Here is a 22,486-nt window from a genome sequence, read left to right as displayed (position 1 = left end):
GCTCCCTGTCTCCGGCTAGTGTAAAGGGTTGCGCAGATCGAATCTGGTATCAGAGAACTGGCCATCACCCTAAATATATCTTCTTTAAATACTCTGACAGTAGTAGTTCCTGCTTCCGAGCCGGCCTGTCAGAGTAGAGATCAAGTGTGGTTTAAACTTACTCAACCTATGTTGATTGTTGGCGCCCGAACTGGTCCCAGCCTCCAGGCGCTCCCATTGGCAGGTGTAGTTGTTACTGGGCAGAATATCTATGCGCTCATACCCTAAATACCGTTATCTCACATCTGGTTCTTGTTACTGCTAAGTTTGAGTTCTAACAAAAGACAGTCTGTTTTAACTGCCTACGTGTTGTACATGTCTCCCACAACTACAGATGCCTCAACACCAACCTCCACAACCACACTGCAACCCCCCTACCTCATCTTGTGCAAGCCCAGACGCACCCTTCCACATCCTTTACCCCCTCCTTGAACCAGATGAAACAAAATTAGCATCCAGTGGATGGATGATGGGGAGAGAGAAAGATTAATCGAGGGGGAATGATCGGAGGAATATGAGAGAGAGAGAGGGAGGAATATGAGAGAGAGAGAGAGAGAGAGGGAGGAATATGAGAGAGAGAGAGAGAGAGAGAGAGAGAGAGAGAGAGAGGGAGGAATATGAGAGAGAGAGAGAGGAATTTGAGAGAGAGAGAGAGAGAGAGAGAGGGGGGGGATATAAGAGAGAGAGAGGGAGGAATATGAGAGAGAGAGAGAGAGAGAGGAATATGAGAGAGAGAGAGAGAGAGAGAGAAGCCTCCTGCTGGATTATGACACGTAACCATGGAAACATATTAGAGGGCTATGACGGGGTGTTGCTGCACAGTCGATAGCATGCGGGGGGGGGGGGGGGGGTGTTGTTAGACATTTTTCTTAATGCAGTTTGACACACTGTCTTCTCCTGCCTCTGATCATGCTGCAACATCCCTCATCACGATGCCACCAATATTTTTGGTAAATCGTAAAAAATATACTGATGCACCAAATGTAGATAGAGCAACGTTGCCTCGTTATTCAACTCTAGAACACGGAAATATTTCATAGACAAAGGTTTTGTAAAGGGAACAGTGAGTAGATTATTAAAAACCTGGATGATGTAATGCACCCGACATCACAATGCATTTCACAGAAACTGAAATGCAATATAAAATATGTATGAACATGTGTCTGTCCCCTTGGTACACAAAGACTTTAAACATCACAATTTTCAAGTCCAACAAGCAGGAAAACCAGCCCTGGCTGTGCAATCTACAAGAAAAACAGTCCTGACCTGGGATAGGGTTCCCCCTGCGGTGATGCATTGGCTTTCCTCATGTAACAGGCATGAGCTCTCATGTCATTGTGGTAGCTGTACTTAGTCGTTTTCATTTTGAAATAGTTTTGGATAGCTAGCCTTTGAGCTGAGCTAGCTACATGGTGGCTTGTTTGTGCCAAAAGTTTTACTCAAAACATTGAAACTTGATTTTCAATGCAATAATAAAAAAGAACAGGGCTGCTTTTGAAATATAATTAAAACATAACTACATAGCACTTTGTAAACCCAGTACATTGCTTGATATATGAAAACAATTAGCATTAGCCACTGGTGTCTCAATATATAGAAATAATAAAAAATAATATACTGTCATGAAACAGCAGGGAGCAGGTCTCAAACCCTCGACCTTCTAGCCCAAGGTCCGACAGTGCCGCAGAAGCATGCTCGTGCGGCAGAGTCGATTTCCACGCTTATAAACCCAGGGTCGTTACAATACAGTATATGTCATTTAGCAGACGTTCTTATCCAAAGCAATTTACAGTTATGCATGCATTTTTTTAATAACCTGCCCATCTGTATAGCCCATCTGGTCAATACCTTAATTTTACGATCCTGCTGCCAAAATGTGGTAACAAATAGGAATTTTGACGCATAATTCAAAGAAAAGCTGTTAGCCTAGATTAGCATTAACCTAGCTGTTAGTCTAGATTAGCATTAACCTAGCTGTTAGTCTAGATTAGCATTAACCTAGCTGTTAGTCTAGATTAGCATTAACCTAGCTGTTAGTCTAGATTAGCATTAACCTAGCTGTTAGTCTAGATTAGCATTAACCTAGCTGTTAGTCTAGATTAGCATTAACCTAGCTGTTAGTCTAGATTAGCATTAACCTAGCTGTTAGTCTAGATTAGCATTAACCTAGCTGTTAGTCTAGATTAGCATTAACCTAGCTGTTAGTCTAGATTAGCATTAACCTAGCTGTTAGTCTAGATTAGCATTAACCTAGCTGTTAGTCTAGATTAGCATTAACCTAGCTGTTAGTCTAGATTAGCATTAACCTAGCTGTTAGTCTAGATTAGCATTATCCTAGTTGTTAGCCTGGATTAGCATTATCCCATTTGTTAGCCTAGACTAGCATTTGGCTAACTGTTAGCGTAGATTAGCATTAGCCTAGCTATTAGCCTATAATAGCATTAGTCTAGCGGTTAGCTTAGAATCATTAGCGCCTCACCTTTCTGTTCTACTTTGAGCTGCTCCTCCAGCTGGAAGTCATTCTGCCGGTTGCCCAAAACGAAGGCCAGGAAGGAGAGGATGAGGGCGTCCATGATGCCAACGACGGCCAGCATGTAGGCCCAGCGCACGGAGCAGTTTCCCAGCGTGTACTTCCCTGTCTTTTCGCCACACATGTCGCGTACCACCTCCGCATCCCAGCCATCCGGGAAGATCATACAGCCCAGGAGCAAACACACAGCTATGGGGAGAGAGGAGTTCTAGTTTAACGACCACACTGCTGCTGTATGTTTTAGCGTACTTGAGACAGGGTGAAGTACGCTATACATACAAAAGTATGTGGACACATCTTCAAATTAGTGGATTCGGCTGTTTCAGACACACCCATTGCTGACAAGTGTATAAAATCGAGGACACAGCCATACGATTGTTTATCCCATGTGTAACTCTGTGCTGTTTTTGTCGCACTGCTTTGCTTTATCTTGGCCAGGTCGCAGTTGTGAATGAGAACTTGTTCTCAACTGGCCTACCTGGTTAATGCTGCAGTAGTTTATGTGTCGGGGGCTAGGGTCAGTTTGTTAAATCTGGAGTACTTCTCCTGTCTTATCCGGTGTCCTGTGTGAATTTAAGTAGGCTCTCTCTAATTCTCTTTCTCTCTTTCTTTCTCTCTCTCGGAGGACCTGAGCCCTAGGACCATGCCTCAGGACTCCCGGGAATGATGACTCCTTACTGTCCCCAGTCCACCTGGCCGTGCTGCTGCTCCACTTTCAACTGTTCTGCCTGCGGCTATGGAACCCTGACCTGTTCACCAGACGTGCTACCTGTCCCAGACCTGCTGTTTTCAACTCTCTAGAGACAGCAGGAGCGGTAGAGATACACTCAATGATCGGCTATGAAAAGCCAACTGACATTTACTCCTGAGGTGCTGACTTGTTGCACCCTCGACAACTACTGTGATTATTAGCCATGTTCTGTTATAATCTCCACCCGGCACAGCCAGAAGAGGACTGGCCACCCCTCATAGCCTGGTTTCTCTCTAGGTTTCTTCCTAGGATTTGGCCTTTCTAGGGAGTTTTTACTACTTCATTCAATAGGGGTTTCAGTACATTTATCTAAAGCCATCCCTTTAAATACGGTGTACCTTTAAGTTAGAATTTTGTCGTCAGACTAGAATATATTGAGAGAACAGGTTCAGAATATTAGGGATCAATGAAATAAAGACATCTAAATATATGCATCTAAATAAATAAAGACATCTAAATATATGAGCGCCGATCTACGGGCGCCGTACTACGGGCGCCGATCTACCAGTGCCTATCTATGCTGTGGAGGTAGAAGGTCCTTTGATCCACTGCTGTCACACACACTCACACACCGAGGAGGAGAGGAGGCAGAGCGCTTTTTTTATTATTGATAATGAAGAAGAGGGAGAGAAAAAGATGGTGAGAGGAAGGGAAGGTGGGAGGGATGGAGGGAGGGTATGTGGGAGGGAGTGAAGGTGGGGGAATGGATGGAGGGAGGGAGGGAGGGAGTGAAGGTGGGGGAATGGATGGAGGGAGGGAGGGTATGTGGGAGGGAGTGAAGGTGGGGGAATGGATGGAGGGAGGGAGGGAGGGTATGTGGGAGGGAGTGAAGGTGGGGGAATGGATGGAGGGAGGGAAGTGGAGGAACAGAGGGAGGGAGGGAAGGTGGAGAAATAGAGGGATGATGGGAGGGAGGGATGGAGGGAGAATGCCAGAGTGAAAGAAAGCCTCAAAGGAGTAGAAAAGAAAGGGAGGATGAAAAAATGATTGGCATAGAAAGGATACAGTCAGAAAGGAGAGCGAAAATGTGGAGAAGAACCCCAAAAAAGAGAGGGGAAAGAGATGGAACAATTGTGAGAAAAATAAGATAGAAGGATATTTAGGGCGTCTGATATGAAGAAGGACATGATATTGATTCAGATTCATCATTACTATGACCCCCCCGCCCCCCCCTCCTTTCCTCTTCCCCAACCTCATATACTGTACCTCCCTGAAATTGATTCATAACACTGTGTCCTATGGGCATCTGTCCCCTTTGTCTGGAGCAGGATTTACAACTGTTCTTCGGTCACATAACAAGGAGAACTGGCCCTCGTCTTTCCCTGCTTTCATTTAGCCACACACACACACACACACACACACACACACACACACACACACACACACACACACACACACACAAACTCACACATGCACAACAGACACATGCAAACATAAGTGTACTGTAGAAACACACACACACATACACACAAAATCTAATAATTAAACACTAGATACACAACAGCAAACACCTTTATTTTTCTGGCCTGATTAGCATTTTAATGACTGAGTTTCAATTAAAACCACCATCGTAACGGGTTGCTTTCTCACGCACTATTCATCATGCCCTGGGGAGCCACTTCATCTCTTTCTCTCTCTCTTGTTCTTTGTTTGTTTGTTTCTTTCTCTCGCTACACTAACCACAATGTATTCCACTTTGGTGAACACAAATAAAATGTTTATTTCAGTGTAGACTAATAATAATAATAAACTAATAACCGATAATATCCTCTAGACTCAGGCATAACATTTTAGAAGTTATATAAGTTCATTAGATCACACTGGAATGGTGTACTAGTAACGTTATATTACTTCATTAGATCACACTGGAATGGAGTACTAGTAACGCTATATTACTTCATTAGATCACACTGGAATGGAGTACTAGTAACGTTATATTACTTCATTAGATCACACTGGAATGGTGTACTAGTAACGTTATATTACTTCATTAGATCACACTGGAATGGAGTACTAGTAACGCTATATTACTTCATTAGATCACACTGGAATGGAGTACTAGTAACGTTATATTACTTCATTAGATCACACTGGAATGGAGTACTAGTAACATTATATTACTTCATTAGATCACACTGGAATGGAGTACTAGTAACGCTATATTACTTCATTAGATCACACTGGAATGGAGTACTAGTAACGTTATATTACTTCATTAGATCACACTGGAATGGAGTACTAGTAACGCTATATTACTTCATTAGATCACACTGGAATGGAGTACTAGTAACGTTATATTAGTTCATTAGATCACACTGGAATGGAGTACTATTAACGTTATATTAGTTCATTAGATCACACTGGAATGGAGTACTAGTAACGTTATATTACTTCATTAGATCACACTGGAATGGAGTACTAGTAACATTATATTAGTTCATTAGATCACACTGGAATGGAGTACTAGTAACGTTATATTACTTCATTAGATCACACTGGAATGGTGTACTAGTAACGTTATATTACTTCATTAGATCACACTGGAATGGAGTACTATTAACGTTATATTAGTTCATTAGATCACACTGGAATGGAGTACTAGTAACGTTATATTACTTCATTAGATCACACTGGAATGGAGTACTATTAACGTTATATTAGTTCATTAGATCACACTGGAATGGAGTACTAGTAACGTTATATTAGTTCATTAGATCACACTGGAATGGAGTACTAGTAACGTTATATTAGTTCATTAGATCACACTGGAATGGAGTACTAGTAACGTTATATTAGTTCATTAGATCACACTGGAATGGAGTACTAGTAACGTTATATTACTTCATTAGATCACACTGGAATGGAGTACTATTAACGTTATATTAGTTCATTAGATCACACTGGAATGGAGTACTAGTAACGTTATATTAGTTCATTAGATCACACTGGAATGGAGTACTAGTAACGTTATATTAGTTCATTAGATCACACTGGAATGGAGTACTAGTAACGTTATATTAGTTCATTAGATCACGATAATGGGCTACAACAAAATGTGTCCTGTTGGGGGTAGTGGAGGACCAGAGTTGGGAAACAACGGTCTACAGGCCAGATGCAAACCAAGACCTCACATTACAGATGGGTCCCCAAAACGTGTTGTTTTATTGGGCCGTTCCTCCTGATTAACTCCCTCCTTCTGATTCAATCTGAAGGAAGGAGAACTCTTTGCATGAGGGAACCCTGGGCTTGTACTCATAAAGCGTCTCAGGGTAGGAGTGCTAATCTAGGATCAGGTGTTCCCTGTCCATACACATGAATCAAATCAAATCAAAGTTTATTTGTCACGTGAAGAAATACAAAATAATAAGAAAACAGAAAAATGACAGTGAAAATAACAGTAGTGGGGCTATATACAGGTGGTACCGGTACAGAGTCAATGTGCGGGGGCACTGGTTAGTCGGGCTAATTGAGGTAATATGTACATGAATGTATAGTTAAAGTGACCATGCATAGATGATAAACAGAGAGTAGCAGCTGCGTAAAAGAGGAGGTTGGTGGGTGGGGGAGGGGAGGGGTTGGGCGGGAGTGACGGGGCACAATGCATAGTCCGGGTAGCCATTTGATTACTTGTTCAGGAGGCATGGCTTGGTGGTAAAAACGGTTGAGAAACCTTTTGGTCCTAGACTTGGTGCACCGGTACCGCTTGCCATGCGGTAGCAGAGAGAACAGTCTATGACTGAGGTGGCTGGGGTCTTGGACCATTTTTAGGGCCTTCCTCTGACACCGCCTGGTATAGAGGTCCTGGATGGCAGTCAGCTTAGCCTCAGTGTTGTATCGGGCCGTACGCACTACCGTCTTGCGGTCGGAGGTCGAGCAGTTGCTGTACCAGGCAGTGATGTAACCAGTCAGGTTATGCTCTCGATGTTCCAGCTGTAGAACCTTTTGAGGATCTTAGGACGCATGAAAATCTTTTTAGTTTCCTGATTGGGAATAGGTTTTGTCGTGCACTCTACACGACTGTCTTGGTGTGTTTGGACCATTCTTGTTTGTTCTTAATGTGGACAAAAATTAGCTTTGAAGCTCTCAACCTGCTCCACTATAACCCCGTCGATGAGAATGGGGGCGTGCTCGGTCCTTCTTTTCCTGTAGTCCACAATCATCTCCTTTGTCTTGATTACGTTGAGGGATAGGTTGTTATTCTGGCACCACCCGGCCAGGTCTCTGACCTCCTCCCTATAGGCTGCCTTATCGTTTTCGGTGATCAGGCCTTCCACTGTCGTGCCCTGCCATGCAGTCGTGGATGAACAGGTAGTACAGGAGGGGACTGAGCACGCACCCCTGAGGGGCTCCAGTGTTGAGGATCAGCATGGCAGATGTATTGCTGCCTACCCTCACCACCTGGGGGCTGCCCGTCAGGAAGTCCAGGATCCAGTTGCAGAGGGGGGTGTTTAGTCCCAGGATCCATAGCTTAGTGATGAGCTTTGAGGGCACTATGGTGTTGAACGCTGAGCTGTAGTCAGTGAATAGCATTCTCACATAGGTGTTCCTTTTGACCAGGTGGGAAAGGTGCAGTGTGGAGTGCAATAGAGATGTCATCATCTGTGGATCTGTTTGAGCGGTATGCAAATTGGAGTGGGTCTAGGGTTTCTGGGATAATGGTGTTAATGTGAGCCATTACCAGCCTTTCAAAGCACTTCATGGCTACGGGCGTGAGTGCTACGGGTCTGTAGTCATTTAGGCAGGTTACCTTAGTGCTCTTGGGCACAGGGACTATGGTGGTCTGTTTGAAGCATGTTGGAATTACAGACTAAATCAGGGATATGTTGAAAATGTCAGTGAAGACAACTGCCAGTTGTCCTGATAATCCGTCTGGCCCAGCGGCCTTGTGAATGTTGATCTGTTTAAAGGTCTTACTCACGTCGGCTACGGAGAGCATGATCACACAGTTGTCCGGAACAGCTGGTCCTCTCATGCATGCCTCAGTGTTGCTTGCCTCGAAGCGAGCATAGAAGCGATTTACCTCGTCTGGTAGGCTCGTGTCACTGGGCAGCTTGCGGCTGTGCTTCCCTTTGTAGGCTGCAATAGTTTGCAGGCCCTGCCACATCCGACGAGCGTCGAAGCCGGTGTAGTACGATTCAATCTTAGCCCTGTATTGGCACTTTGCCTGTTTGATGGTTAGTCTGAGGGCATAGCAGGATTTCATATAAGGTATTGTCCCGCACCTTGAAAACGGCAGCTCTAACCTTTAGCTCAGTGCGAATGTTACCTGTAATCTATGGCTTCTGGTTGGGGTATGTACGTACAGTCATTGTGGGGACAACGTCCTAGATGCACTTATTGATAAAGCCAGTGACTGATGTAGTGTACTCCTCAATGCCATTGGAAGGAATATGTTCTGGAATCCCAGAACATATTTCAGTCTGTGATAGCAAAACAGTCCTGTAGTTTAGCATCTGCTTCATCTGACCACTTTTTAATAGACCGAGTCACTGGTACTTCCTGATTTAGTTTTTCCTTGTAAGAAGGAATCAGGAGGATATAATTATGGTCAGATTTGCCAAATGGAGGGTGAGGGAGAGCTTTGTACACGTCTCTGTGTGTGGAGTAAAGGGGATCTAGAATTATTTTCCCTCTGGTTGCGCATTTAACATGCTGATAGAAATTTGGTAAAATTGCATTAAAGTCCTGACCTCTAGGAGCGCCATCTCTGGGTGAGCGGTTTCCTGTTTTCTTATTTCCTTATACAGGTGACTCAGTGTGGTCTTAGTGCCAGCGTCTGTGGTAGTAAATAAACAGCCACAATTTTTTTTAATGAAAATTCTCTTGGTAAGTAGTGTGGTCTATAGCTTATCATGAGACTTTACTACAGGCAAGCAAAATCTAGAGACTTCCTTAGATTTCGTGCATCAGCTTTTGTTTACAAATATACACAGCCCGCCTGTCTTACCAGAGTGTGCTGTTCTATCTAGCCGGTGCAGCGTATATCCCGCCAGCTGAATGTTATTCATGTCATCATTCAGCCACGATTCGGTGAAACATAAGATGTTATAGTTTTTGATGTCCCGTTGGTAGGATATACGTGAACATACCTCGTCTAATTTCTTGTCCACTGATTGTACGATGGCAAGTGATATTGATGGTAAGGGCAGATTTCCCAGTAGCCGTCGGAGGATGTTTACGAGGCTCCCCGCCCTGTGTCCTCTGAACCTGTGTCTCTTTTTCTTGCTAATGACAGGGATTTCGGCCTTGTTGGGTGTCTGAAGTACATCCTGTGCTTCCTGCTTTTTGAAGAAAACATCTTTGTCTAATCCGAGGTGAGTGATCGCTGTCCTGATTTCCAGAAGCAATTTTTTGCCGAAAGATACGGTGGCAGAAACATTATGTACAAAATAAGTTACAAATATCACGAAAAAAGACACACAATAGCACAATTAGTCACCCGTAAAATGGCTGCAATTTCTTCCGGCACCATCTTCTTTAGTCAATAATCATAATGAATTGATTATGATTATTCATTATGATCTAAAAACGTATTGTAGATCAGCACTCCTACACTTAATGAATATGGCCCTGGACTTTAGACAATTAATTTAGGCTTGAATTCTAACTTGAGATCTGTGCTCTAATCTCGAGTTTTCACTTAATTCTTCCATTGACATCAACGTATGATTTACCTGATCAAATTCCTCCCCACTCCTGTTACTCTGTGTTCTGATTGGCTGCCTTCTGATTGTGGCTGGCAGACACAGGTGAACAAGATTTAGACTTAATGATTAATTGACAATTATTTAAATCTGTGTCAGGGATTTTGGAAAAGGCTTCTATAAATGTAATGTTGCTGAACTCCCAACTGTATTCTCTCTCACTCCCTAAGCATATGCTGGTGTGTGTGTGTGTGTGTGTGTGCGTGCGTGCGTGCGTGCGTGCATGCATGCGTGTCTGCGTGCGTTTGGGCTCGGGTTGGAGATCAGCGTAGAGCTGATCCCATTTTGAGACACGGCACTTTGAAGTAGTTTTCTTCCCATCTCTCCCAGGCTGTCTGTTCTGTCTGCAGGGAGACAGTGCCCTGATGTAACACTAGTGCCACCTCCATCACTCCTGTCCTGCTCCTGGGCTTTGCTCAAACGTAGTGCACTATGTAGAAAATAGGGTTCAATTTGGGACTCAGACAAACTCTTTCTCTTGCAGAACTGCGGCAGCTCCCAATTAAAAGGACAAGGGGATACACCCACAGGAAGTGCACTGTGGATGTACACCAAGATTATAGCTAAGTAGTGACCAACTGAGAGCGGTCTATTATTAAATACAGATCTACTTCTATGCTTTTTCTAGCTTTGCGCTTTGGGCTTTTGATCAGCTTGAATTATTTTGTGAGAAAAATACTTTATTGGGCATTTATTTGATTTGGGGACAATTACAATTACTAAACAACAAAAGAGGTTTATTTTTTGTATCAGGCAAGTCAGTTAAGAACAAATTGTTATTTTCAATGACGGCCTAGGAACAGTGGGTTAACTACCTGTTCAGGGGCAGACCTCGAGGGACACACACATACATTTTCACAAGCACATGATCACATACGGGAATAAATCAAAGCCATCAGAGGCACACAAACATACACATACTGTGAATAGTACATCAGAACTACTAAACCAAACTGGAAAAAAACATCCTGTACAGTGCTTCAGGTCTTTTAAGAATGATAAATGATCTTAACCCAGTTGTGTTAGTTAGTTTGAGCATTTAAATAAAGGTAAAACCATGATTACTGTATACACCTCAGCAACATTTCATATTGGTTGAAGCACTATCTTATTCATCTCCATAACATAACCTTTTACTCAGTTTATATCAGGTATCATTTCATTGAATGAATGCCAATTAATTTAATAATGACACCGTTCATTCTACTTCTCAGTTCCAATTTCAGCTCTTTTGAATTAGCATTGTGTTTCCTATCAGTAGCATTGTCTTTCCTATCAGTAGCATTGTGTTTCCTATCAGTAGCATTGTGTTTCCTATCAGTAGCATTGTGTTTCTATCAGTAGCATTGTGTTTCCTATCAGTAGCATTGTGTTTCTATCAGTAGCATTGTGTTTCCTATCAGTAGCATTGTGTTTCTATCAGTAGCATTGTGTTTCTATCAGTAGCATTGTGTTTCTATCAGTAGCATTGTGTTTCTATCAGTAGCATTGTGTTTCTATCAGTAGCATTGTGTTTCTATCAGTAGCATTGTGTTTCCTATCAGTAGCATTGTGTTTCTATCAGTAGCATTGTGTTTCTATCAGTAGCATTGTGTTTCTATCAGTAGCATTGTGTTTCCTATCAGTAGCATTGTGTTTCTATCAGTAGCATTGTGTTTCCTATCAGTAGCATTGTGTTTTCTATCAGTAGCATTGTGTTTCCTATCAGTAGCATTGTCTTTCCTATCAGTAGCATTGTGTTTCTATCAGTAGCATTGTCTTTCCTATCAGTAGCATTGTCTTTCCTATCAGTAGCATTGTGTTTCTATCAGTAGCATTGTGTTTCTATCAGTAGCATTGTCTTTCCTATCAGTAGCATTGTCTTTCCTATCAGTAGCATTGTGTTTCCTATCAGTAGCATTGTGTTTCTATCAGTAGCATTGTGTTTCTATCAGTAGCATTGTGTTTCTATCAGTAGCATTGTCTTTCCTATCAGTAGCATTGTGTTTCCTATCAGTAGCATTGTGTTTCTATCAGTAGCATTGTCTTTCCTATCAGTAGCATTGTGTTTCTATCAGTAGCATTGTGTTTCCTATCAGTAGCATTGTGTTTCCTATCAGTAGCATTGTGTTTCCTATCAGTAGCATTGTGTTTCCTATCAGTAGCATTGTCTTCCCTATCAGTAGCATTGTGTTTCTATCAGTAGCATTGTGTTTCCTATCAGTAGCATTGTGTTTCCTATCAGTAGCATTGTGTTTCCTATCAGTAGCATTGTCTTTCCTATCAGTAGCATTGTGTTTCCTATCAGTAGCATTGTGTTTCTATCAGTAGCATTGTGTTTCCTATCAGTAGCATTGTGTTTCCTATCAGTAGCATTGTGTTTCCTATCAGTAGCATTGTGTTTCCTATCAGTAGCATTGTGTTTCCTATCAGTAGCATTGTGTTTCCTATCAGTAGCATTGTGTTTCCTATCAGTAGCATTGTCTTTCCTATCAGTAGCATTGTGTTTCCTATCAGTAGCATTGTGTTTCTATCAGTAGCATTGTGTTTCCTATCAGTAGCATTGTGTTTCCTATCAGTAGCATTGTGTTTCCTATCAGTAGCATTGTGTTTCTATCAGTAGCATTGTGTTTCCTATCAGTAGCATTGTGTTTCCTATCAGTAGCATTGTGTTTCTATCAGTAGCATTGTGTTTCCTATCAGTAGCATTGTGTTTCCTATCAGTAGCATTGTGTTTCTATCAGTAGCATTGTCCATTCCTTTTCATAGCACCTGCATCGAAGCTGATATTGGATAATCAAAGAGCGTTATTTTGAAGGGGATGTCATCTTCTCTTTAGTTTAACATACGGTCCACAGTCGACAAGATGGAGCAGAGAAAGAGAGACATCCAGCAGGGAACCAGGTGCTATGGACGAATGTATGTATGTGTGTGTGTGTGTTATGGACAAGTGTGTGTGCGAGTGTTATGGACGTGTGTGTGTGTGTGTGTGTGTGTGTGTGTGTGTGTGAATGCAAGTATGTGTGTGTTTGTGTGTGTGTGAGAGAGCATTTCTCAAATTAGTGGAACAGTGACCCATGTAAGATTGGTCAAAGCAGCCAATTATCCAAGAGCATTGCTCTTACAACAATCAGCAACAACAACACAGCAAGACTTCAAGATGAACGCGCACACACACACACACACTCTCCACGCACACATACTCAAACATTAGATACAAGTCACGATCCCTCTGCTGTCACACTGTACTAGGTCTCTCTCACGGTATGAGAAAAAAGGAGGAGAGCGAGGGAAGGGAGAAAAGAGAGCGAGGGAAAGGAGAGACAGAAGGAGAGACAGTGAGACAGCGATAGAGAGAGAGACAGAAGGAGAGACAGTGAGACAGCGATAGAGAGAGAGACAGAAGGAGAGACAGTGAGACAGTGGTAGAGAGAGAGACAGAAGGAGAGACGGTGAGACAGCAATTGAGAGAGAGAAGGAGAGAGTGAGACAGAAGGAGAGACAGTGAGACAGTGATAGAGAGAGAGACAGAAGGTGAGACAGCGATAGAGAGAGAGAAGGAGAGAGTGAGACAGCGATAGAGAGAGAGACAGAAGGAGAGACAGTGAGATAGTGGTAGAGAGAAAGACAGAAGGAGAGACGGTGAGACAGCGATAGAGAGAGAAACAGGAGAGACAGACAGTGATAGACAGAGAGAAAGAAGGAGAGTGAGACAGCGATAGAGAGAGAAACAGAAGGAGAGACAGTGAGACAGTGGTAGAGAGAGAGACAGAAGAGATGGTGAGACAGCGATAGAGAGAGAAACAGAAGGAGAGACAGTGAGACAGAGAGCGAGACAGACATAAAGGAGGAGTAATGAGAGTGGAATGAGGAGGAAGGACAGAAACACAAACAGGGTGGCAAATAAGAAGCTACTCGAGCCGTTAGCGCCACAATATGGGAAGGTCATGAAACCATGGCAACCAACTGGGCCCACGGAGAAGGACGGATCAACTCCACCACGACTCGCCTAACGCCTTTGAGCTCAGGCCCTGTGCAGTGTGGGATAGAGGGAATGGGCAACTGGGAGAGAGAGAGAGAGAGCGAGAGAGCGAGAGAGAGAGGAAAAGGAGAAAGACAGAGGAAAGAAACAAGGGAGGAAGAGATAAAGATATATACACAAACACACACAGTATTGGCAGCCAAAACAGAGCAAACACACATGACAAATAGTCATTGTGGCAGTGCTGCTCCTGCTGTGTGTTAGAGATTGGCAGTATCTAACAATTCCCCTACCATTGCCAGGACTGTCTCCTAAAGTTGATTCAGCTGCGGGATCGGGGCACTACCAGTACAGAGTTTGCTCAGGAATGGCAGTAGGCAGGTGTGAGTGCATATGCACGCACAGTGAGGCGAAGACTTTTGGAGGATGGCCTGGTGTCAAGAAGGGCAGCAAAGGAGCCACTTCTCTATAGGAAAAACATCAGGGACAGACTGATATTCTGCAGAAGGTACAGGGATTGGACTGCTGAGGACTGGGGTAAAGTAATTTTCTCTGATGAATCCCCTTTCCGATTGTTTGGGGCATCCGGAATAAAGCTTGTCCGGAGAAGACAAGGTGAGCGCTACCATCAGTCCTGTGTCATGCCAACAGTAAAGCATCCTGAGACCATTCATGTGTGGGGTTGCTTATCAGCCAAGGGAGTGGGCTCACTCACAATTTTGACTAAGAACACAGCCATGAATAAAAAAGGGTACCAACACATCCTCCGAGAGCAACTTCTCCCAACCACCCAGGAACAATTTGGTGACGAACAATGCCTTTTCCAGCATGATGGAGCACCTTGCCATGATGGAGCACCACTTTTTGCCACAACTGTACATCACAAGATTTACTCCCATTGGTTGAGAGAGAGAAAGGTGATAATTGCAAGAGTGAGCCCATTGGTTAAATAGCGTGAGGAATTATTGTGCCATGGAGGGAAATGTTTAGTCCACAGTCAGCAGCACTACCACTGGACCAGACTCTAGCAAGTTATTATAGTCAAATTCATGATGCTATAAGCAAACAGCTGACCCAACCTGGCCTTCACTAGAAGGGTAATAGGTGAATGACATTCCCCATGTGACTAATAGAAAAAGGGAGGAGAGATGTGAACCTGTGCTGATGATGATGGTGTTTGGAACCTGTCAGCATATACACTCCCACTGTGTACATAGAATAGGAAACTATGTGAATTATATTATGTTTAAGTTGAAGGGAGAATTCAGACCAGCCTAACTGATTGAACTTCTGTAAACTATGCTGAACAAAAATGTAAATGCAACATGCAATTGAGTTACAGTTCATATCAGGAAATCTGTCATTTGAAATAAATTCATTCAGCCCTAATCTGTGGAAATGCAATTATCTGCAAACAGCTGTGGTAGACATTCTTGCAGTCACCGTGTCAATTGCATGCGCCCTCAAAACTTGAGTCATCTGTGACGTTGTGTTGTGTGACAAAACTGCACATTTTAGAGTGGCTTTTAATTATCCCCAGCACAAGGTGCACCTGTGTAATGATCATGCTGTTTAATCAGTTTCTTGATATGCCACACCTGTCAGGTGGATGGATTATCTTGGCAAAGGATAAATGCTCACTAACAGGGATGTAAACAAATTTGTGCACACCATTTGAGAGAATTAAGCTTTTTGTGAGTATGGAACATTTCTGTGATGTTTTATTTCAGCTCATGAAACATGGGACCAACACTTTACACGTTGCGTTTATATTTTTGTTCAGTATACATCTCAATTCTGCACCATGTAACTGTCTTCATCAACACAGCCATTCTCAAACCGTATGCAAAGTGAAGCATATGAAGCATAAAACAACATGTGTCTTTACACACACACACACACACACACGCACGCACGCACGCACAAACACACACGCACACACACACACACAAACACACACACACACACACACACACACACACACACACACACACAGCCATTTCCCTGCCTTAAGGCTTCTATGACAAGCAGGGAATCAATGCCTATACATTAGATTTTGATTGATAATTTCTCACTAGATGGCTTTCACTCAATTATCTCTGTTGATAGGAAAAGCCTTTTCCTTAGCCCTTCCTTTAGAAGAGGGACTGGGTACTGGACTGGACTGGGTACTGTCACCGGTCGCTCTGGACTGGGTACTGTCGCAGGACGCTCTGGACTGCCATGGTGCACTGTAGGCCTGGTGCGTGGTGCCGGCACTGGTGGTACCGAGCTGGTGACACGCACCTCAGGGCGAGTGTGGGGAGGAGGAACAGGGCGTACTGGACCCTGGAGGCGCACTGGAGGCCTGGTGCATGGTGCCGGCACTGGTGGTACTGGGCTTGTGACACGCACCTCAGGGCGAGTGCGGGGAGCAGGCACAGGACGTACTGGACTGTGGAGGCGCACTGGAGGTCTGGAGTGTAGAGCTGACACAACCCGTCCTGCAAATGCAGGGCACTGGCACAGGACGCACTGGGCTGTGCAGACTCACCGGAGACACAGTACGCAGAGCCAGCGCAGGATATCCTGGTCCAAAGAGGACCACTGGGGACCAGGAGCACTGAGCCGGCACCCTCCTTCCTGGCTGGATGCCCATTCTAGCCCGGCCAATGCGAGGATCTGGAATAGAGCACACCAGGCTAGAATAGAGCACTGGAGACACCGTGCGCTCTACCGCATAACACGTTGCCTGACCAGTAACACGCTCCCCACAGTAAGCACAAGGAGTTGGCTCAGGTCTCCGACCTGACTCATGCAATCTCCTCGTGTGCAAATAATTTGAAAAAGGGGGGTTTCCTACCAGTTGGCCAAAACTTACTTAGCCAAAAATGTTGACTTCAGGTAAATGATCCATTGATGTCAATTGAGGTCAATAGCAGATTTGCAGTTAAGTTTGATGTGAAATTCACATTTGCCCCTCGGTTAACCCAGCTGTCAAAAGCAATACATGTTAATGACATCTTTCTAAAGGGGATACATCACCCACAGAAAACAGAACAGCTGTCGATGAAACACCATTTTTGATTGTTTGACATATGGTATGACATTTTGTTTGGCATATTGTCTACAGTGGAAAACGGGAAAGGTACCGTAAAGGATGCTATCAATGTGTCACGCCCTGACCTTAGAGAGCCTTTTATTCTCAAATTGGGTTAGGTCGGGGTGTGACTAGGGTGGGTACTCTAGTTTTGTTATTTCTATGTTGGCCTGGTATGGTTCCCAATCAGAGGCAGCTGTCTATCGTTGTCTCTGATTAAGGATTATATTTAGGAAGCCTTTTCCCACTGGTTTTTTTGGGGGATCTTGTTTTGGGGGGAGGCACACGGGGTGGTCGGCGGAGCCGAGGAATGAGCCAGAGACCGCCAGGGAGTCAAAGGAGGAACTCGACGAAAGATTCCGGAGAGAGGTGGTGGTGATGAGAGTGCTGCAGAGCGGGCGTGATGAGGAGCATGACAGCAGTCCGGTGTCATCTGCACCAGTTTCACGCATCAGGCCTCCAGTGCGCCTCCCCAGTCCGGTATGTCCTGTGCCTGCTCCTTGCACTCTCCCTCAAGTGCTCCTTCCCAGTCAGGTACGTCCTGTGCCTGCTCTTCGCACTATCCCTAAAGTGCTCCTTCCCGGTCAGGTACGTCCTGTGCCTGCTCCTCACACTCTCCCTGAAGTGCATGTCCCCAGTCCGGTACGTCCTGTGCCATCTCCCCGCACTCTCCCTGAAGTGCGTGTCCCCAGTCCGGTACGTCCTGTGCCTGCTCCCCGCACTCTCCCTGAAGTGCGTGTCCCCAGTCCGGTGCGTCCTGTGCCTGCTCCTCACACTCTCCCTCAAGTGCGCCTTCCCAGTCAGGTACGTCCTGTGCCTGCTCCTCGCACTTGCCCTGAAGTGCGTGTCCCCAGTTTGATGCCACCTGTGCCGGCCCCACGCATCAGGCCTCCAGTGCGCCTCCCCAGTCCAGAGCTTCAGGCGACGGTCCCCAGTCCAGAGCTTCCAGCGACGAGTCCCAGTCCAGAGATTCCGGTAACGAGTCCCAGTCCAGAGCTTCCGGCGACGGTTCACAGTCCCGAACCTCCTGCGAAGGTCCACGGTCCGGAACCTCCAGCTCTAGGGCAGGAGCCTTCATCTGCGCCGATGTCCAGTCCAGGCACGGCGTCCAGCCCCGCTCCAAGGCCAGAGCCTTCCTCTGCGCCGGTGCCCAATCCAGGCACGGCGTCCAGTCCCGCGCCAAGGCAGGAGCCTCCAGCGAGGGTTCCCAGTCCAGAGCCTCCAGCGACGGTCCCCAGTCCAGAGCCTCCAATGATGATCCACGGTCCGGAGTCTCCGGCGACGATCCACGGTCCGGAGCCCCCAGTGATGATCCACATTCCGGTTCCTCCGACGATGATCCACGGTCCGGAGCCTCCGACGACGATCCACGGTCCGGAGCTCCCAGTGACGATCCACGTTCCGGTTCTTCCGGCGACGATCCATGGTCCGGAGCCTCCGGCGGGATCAAATTTAAGCAGCCTTTTCCTACTGTTTTTTTTTGTGGGATCTTGCTTCTGTGTAGTTTCCTGTGAGCACTGCTTGAGCTTCATGTATCGTTTATTCTTCTTTGTTGTTTTTTGAGTTTCATTTGATTAAACATGTGGAACTCTACGTACGCTGCGCCTTGGTCCGAGTATGACTACCACGACGAGCGTGACACAATGAAGATATTGTCCATGGATGGATGGATGAGTACACTCATTTAATCCAACTTAATTTTCGTATGCATTGCACACACAAGCACCATAATAACCATGTATGCTTGCTTGTGTCCCAGTCATCCACAATTCAATTGGAACTGTAATACCTATCCCCTCATTATTGGCCTTTATCTAGAATAATTATTCTATCATCTCCTGGAGTCAAACCCAGCTCACTTTAACAGCAACAAATCAATGCTGACTAGGCCAATTCATGCTTAGAAGTTTGTGGCCAAAAGTAGAATAACGATGGCGAAAGAAAAGAGAAAAAAGAGAGAGATCTTATAAGATTGGTATTCTCGGCATTCTCCAAATGTAGGCTAGTTAGAAACCAATAACTATAGTTCCCTGCTCTCTCTCTCTCTCTCTCTCTCTCTCTCTAATTCGTGGATGGGGGGAGGTAAGGGAAAGAAAGGGAAAGGGGGATACATAGTCAACTGAATGCATTCAACTGAAATGGAGAGAGAGAACCAGGAAAACATGGGATAGATAGGAAAACCAGGAAAACATGGGATAGAAAGGGAAAACCAGGAAAACATGGGTAGAAAGGGAAAACCAGGAAAACATGGGATAGAAAAGGAAAACCAGGAAAACATGGGATAGAAAGGGAAACCAGGAAAACATGGGATAGAAAGGGAAACCAGGAAAACATGGGATAGAAAGGGAAACCAGGAAAACATGGGATAGAAAGGAAAACCAGGAAAACAGGGGATAGAAAGGGAAACCAGGAAAACATGGGATAGAAAGGGAAAACGAGGAAAACATGGGATAGAAAGGAAAAACCAGGAAAACATGGGATAGAAAGGGAAAACCTGGAAAACATGGGATAGAAAGGGAAAACATGGGATAGAAAGGGAAAACCAGGAAGACATGGGATAGAAAGGGAAAACCAGGAAGACATGGGATAGAAAGGGAAAACCAGGAAAACATGGGATAGAAAGGGAAAACCAGGAAAACATGGGATAGAAAGGGAAAACCAGGAAAACATGGGATAGAAAGGGAAAACCAGGAAGACATGGGATAGAAAGGGAAACCAGGAAAACATGGGATAGAAAGGGAAAACCAGGAAAACATGGGATAGAAAGGGAAAACCAGGAAAACATGGAATAGAAAGGGAAACCAGGAAGACATGGGAAAGAAAGGGAAAACCAGGAAAACATGAGATAGAAAGGGGAGGATAGACGGCTCATGCGGAGTTGAAGATATACAGAGTTTTGCAAGCTATCCTCCATGTTGGCAGCACACATTCCAGAACAATAACATTCTTATTCATTCCAGTGTTCTGGTACCATCATGGTGCCCATTACCATTCTACATCTCAAAACGTTAAACTCTGTATGATGGGTGTAGAATAATTGGCGTAGGCTTAACCTCAGGGGGAGAGGAGAGAATTATGGGAGGAGGGAGAGTGGGCCACTGCGATGTGAAACCCCGATGTGAAACCCCGGGCAGGCACCCGCTCCGATTGGAGATCAACGCTGCATTACCAGGGTCCCAACTGGCAGCATAATTATGCAATGGCTCATCTTGTCTCTCGTGATTTTGGGACTGCATTAATAGTGGACTAATAAAAAAAAGACTAAAATATATATTTTGAGTAGGTTTCTCCTTTAAGGAGGATGATGGTACTCTACGCACACACACACACAGATGCACACAGATGCACACAGACGCACACACATGCACACAGATGCACACAGATGCAAACAGTCGCACACACATGCACACAGACGCACACACATGCACACAGATGCAAACAGTCGCACACACATGCACACAGACGCACACACATGCACACAGACGCACACAGATGCACACACACACACATGCACACAGATGCACACAGATGCAAACAGTCGCACACACATGCACACAGACGCACACACATGCACACACATGCATACAGATGCACACACATGCACACACATGCACACAGACGCACACACATGCACACAGACGCACACACACGCACACACACTCCGTAACAACATAATTACATCATGGCTCAACTTTCCTCTCGTTGAGGCACAGGTTAATGAAAAAGCCCCATGGGGAATATATAACGAGACCTTATTGTTTAAAGCACCTGGTCTCAGCTCATCTTGGAGGAAGGCTACCCGGTCAGTGTACTGCAGGAAAGCTGTGACAACCTATCCCAACATCCAACTACAGTGCCTTGCAAAAGTATTCACCCCTCTTGGCATTTTTCCTATTTTGTTGCCTTACAACCTGTAATTTAAATGGATTTTTTTATTTAGATTATATGTAATGGACACACACAACATAGTCCAAATTGGTGAAGTGAAATGAAAAAAATGACTTGTTTTCAAAAAAATAAAAAAATAAAATCAACAGAAAAGTGGTGCGTGCATATGTATTCACCCCCTTCGCTATGAAGAACCCAAATAAGATCTGGTGCAACAAATTACCTTCAGAAGTCACATAATTAGATAAATAAAGTGCACCTGTGTGCAATCTAAGTGTCACATGATCTGTCACATGATCTCAGTATATATGCACCTGTTCTGAAAGGTCCCAGAGTCTGCGACACCACTAAGCAAGGGGCACCACCAAGCAAGCGGCACCATGAAGAGCAAGGAGCTCTCCAAACAGGCCAGGGAAAAAGTTTTGGAGAAGTACAGATCAGGGTTGGGTTATAAAAAAATATCTGAAACTTTGAACATCCCACGGAGCACCATTAAATCCATCATAAGAAAATGAAAGGAGCGAGAGTAACAGAGAGAGAGAGAGTAACACACACAGAGAGAGAGGGAGAGGGAGAGAAACACAGAGAGAGTAACAGAGAGAGAGAGTAACACACACACACAGAGTAACACAGAGAAAAACAGTAACACAGAGAGAGCGAGTAAGACAGAGAGAGTAACAGAGAGAAAGAGAGTAACAGAGAGAGAGAGAGAGTAACACAGAGAGGGAGAGAGTAATACAGAGAAAGAGTAACACACAGAGAGAGTGAGTAACAGAGAGAAACAGTAACACACAGAGAGAGAGTAAGACAGATAGAGTAACAGAGAGAGAGTAACACACACACAGAGAGAGAGAGTAACAGAGAGAAAGTAACAGAGAGAGAGAGTAACACAGAGAGAAAGTAACACAGAGAGAAAGAGAGTAACACAGAGAGAGAGAGTAACACAAAGACAGAGAGTAACACAAAGAGTAACACACAGAGACAGAGAGAGTGACACAGAGAGAGAGAAACACAGAGAGAGAGAGAGAGTAACCCAGAGAGGAAGAGTAACAGAGAGATAGAGAGAGAGTAACACACAGAGAAAGTAACACAGAGAGAAAGAGAGTAACAGAGAGAGAGAGTAACACAGAGAGAGAGAGAGTAACACAGACAGAAAGAGTAACACAGAGAGAGAGTAACAGAGAGAGAGAGAGAGAGTAACACATAGAGACAGTAACACGCAGAGACAGAGTAACACAGAGAGAGAATAACACAGAGAGAGAGAATAACACAGAGAGAGAGTAACACACAGAGAAAGAAATTAACAGAGAGTGAGTAATACAGTGAGAGAGAGAGAATGAGAGAGAGAGAAACACAGAGAGAGAGAGAATGAGAGAGAGAGAGAGAGAGAGAGAGAGAGAGAGAGAGAGAAACACAGAGAGAGAGAATGAGAGAGAGAGAAAGAGAGAGAGAGAGAGAGAAGGCAGTAAACCTGGCAGTAAACCCCAAAAATACTAAAATAATGATTTTCCAGAGAAGATCCAGATCTCAGGGA

General features: G+C 44.6%; 1 protein-coding gene across 1 annotated transcript in view; it reads right to left on the bottom strand.

Moving 5' to 3' along the window:
- Positions 1–22,486, bottom strand: part of LOC110528514 (LHFPL tetraspan subfamily member 3 protein) — a 42,892-nt gene that overhangs the window by 8,727 nt on the left and 11,679 nt on the right. Inside the window, exon 2 of the mRNA XM_036984098.2 lies at positions 2,519–2,758. Coding sequence (XP_036839993.2) covers positions 2,519–2,758 — 240 coding nt within the window. The remainder of the gene's footprint in view (positions 1–2,518; positions 2,759–22,486) is intronic.

The sequence above is a fragment of the Oncorhynchus mykiss genome, chromosome 7 (assembly GCF_057628025.1).
Source record: "Oncorhynchus mykiss isolate SJ-2025 chromosome 7, ASM5762802v1, whole genome shotgun sequence".
In the NCBI taxonomy this organism is placed as follows: Eukaryota; Metazoa; Chordata; class Actinopteri; order Salmoniformes; family Salmonidae; genus Oncorhynchus; species Oncorhynchus mykiss.
This window is presented reverse-complemented; position numbering and strand designations above follow the sequence as displayed.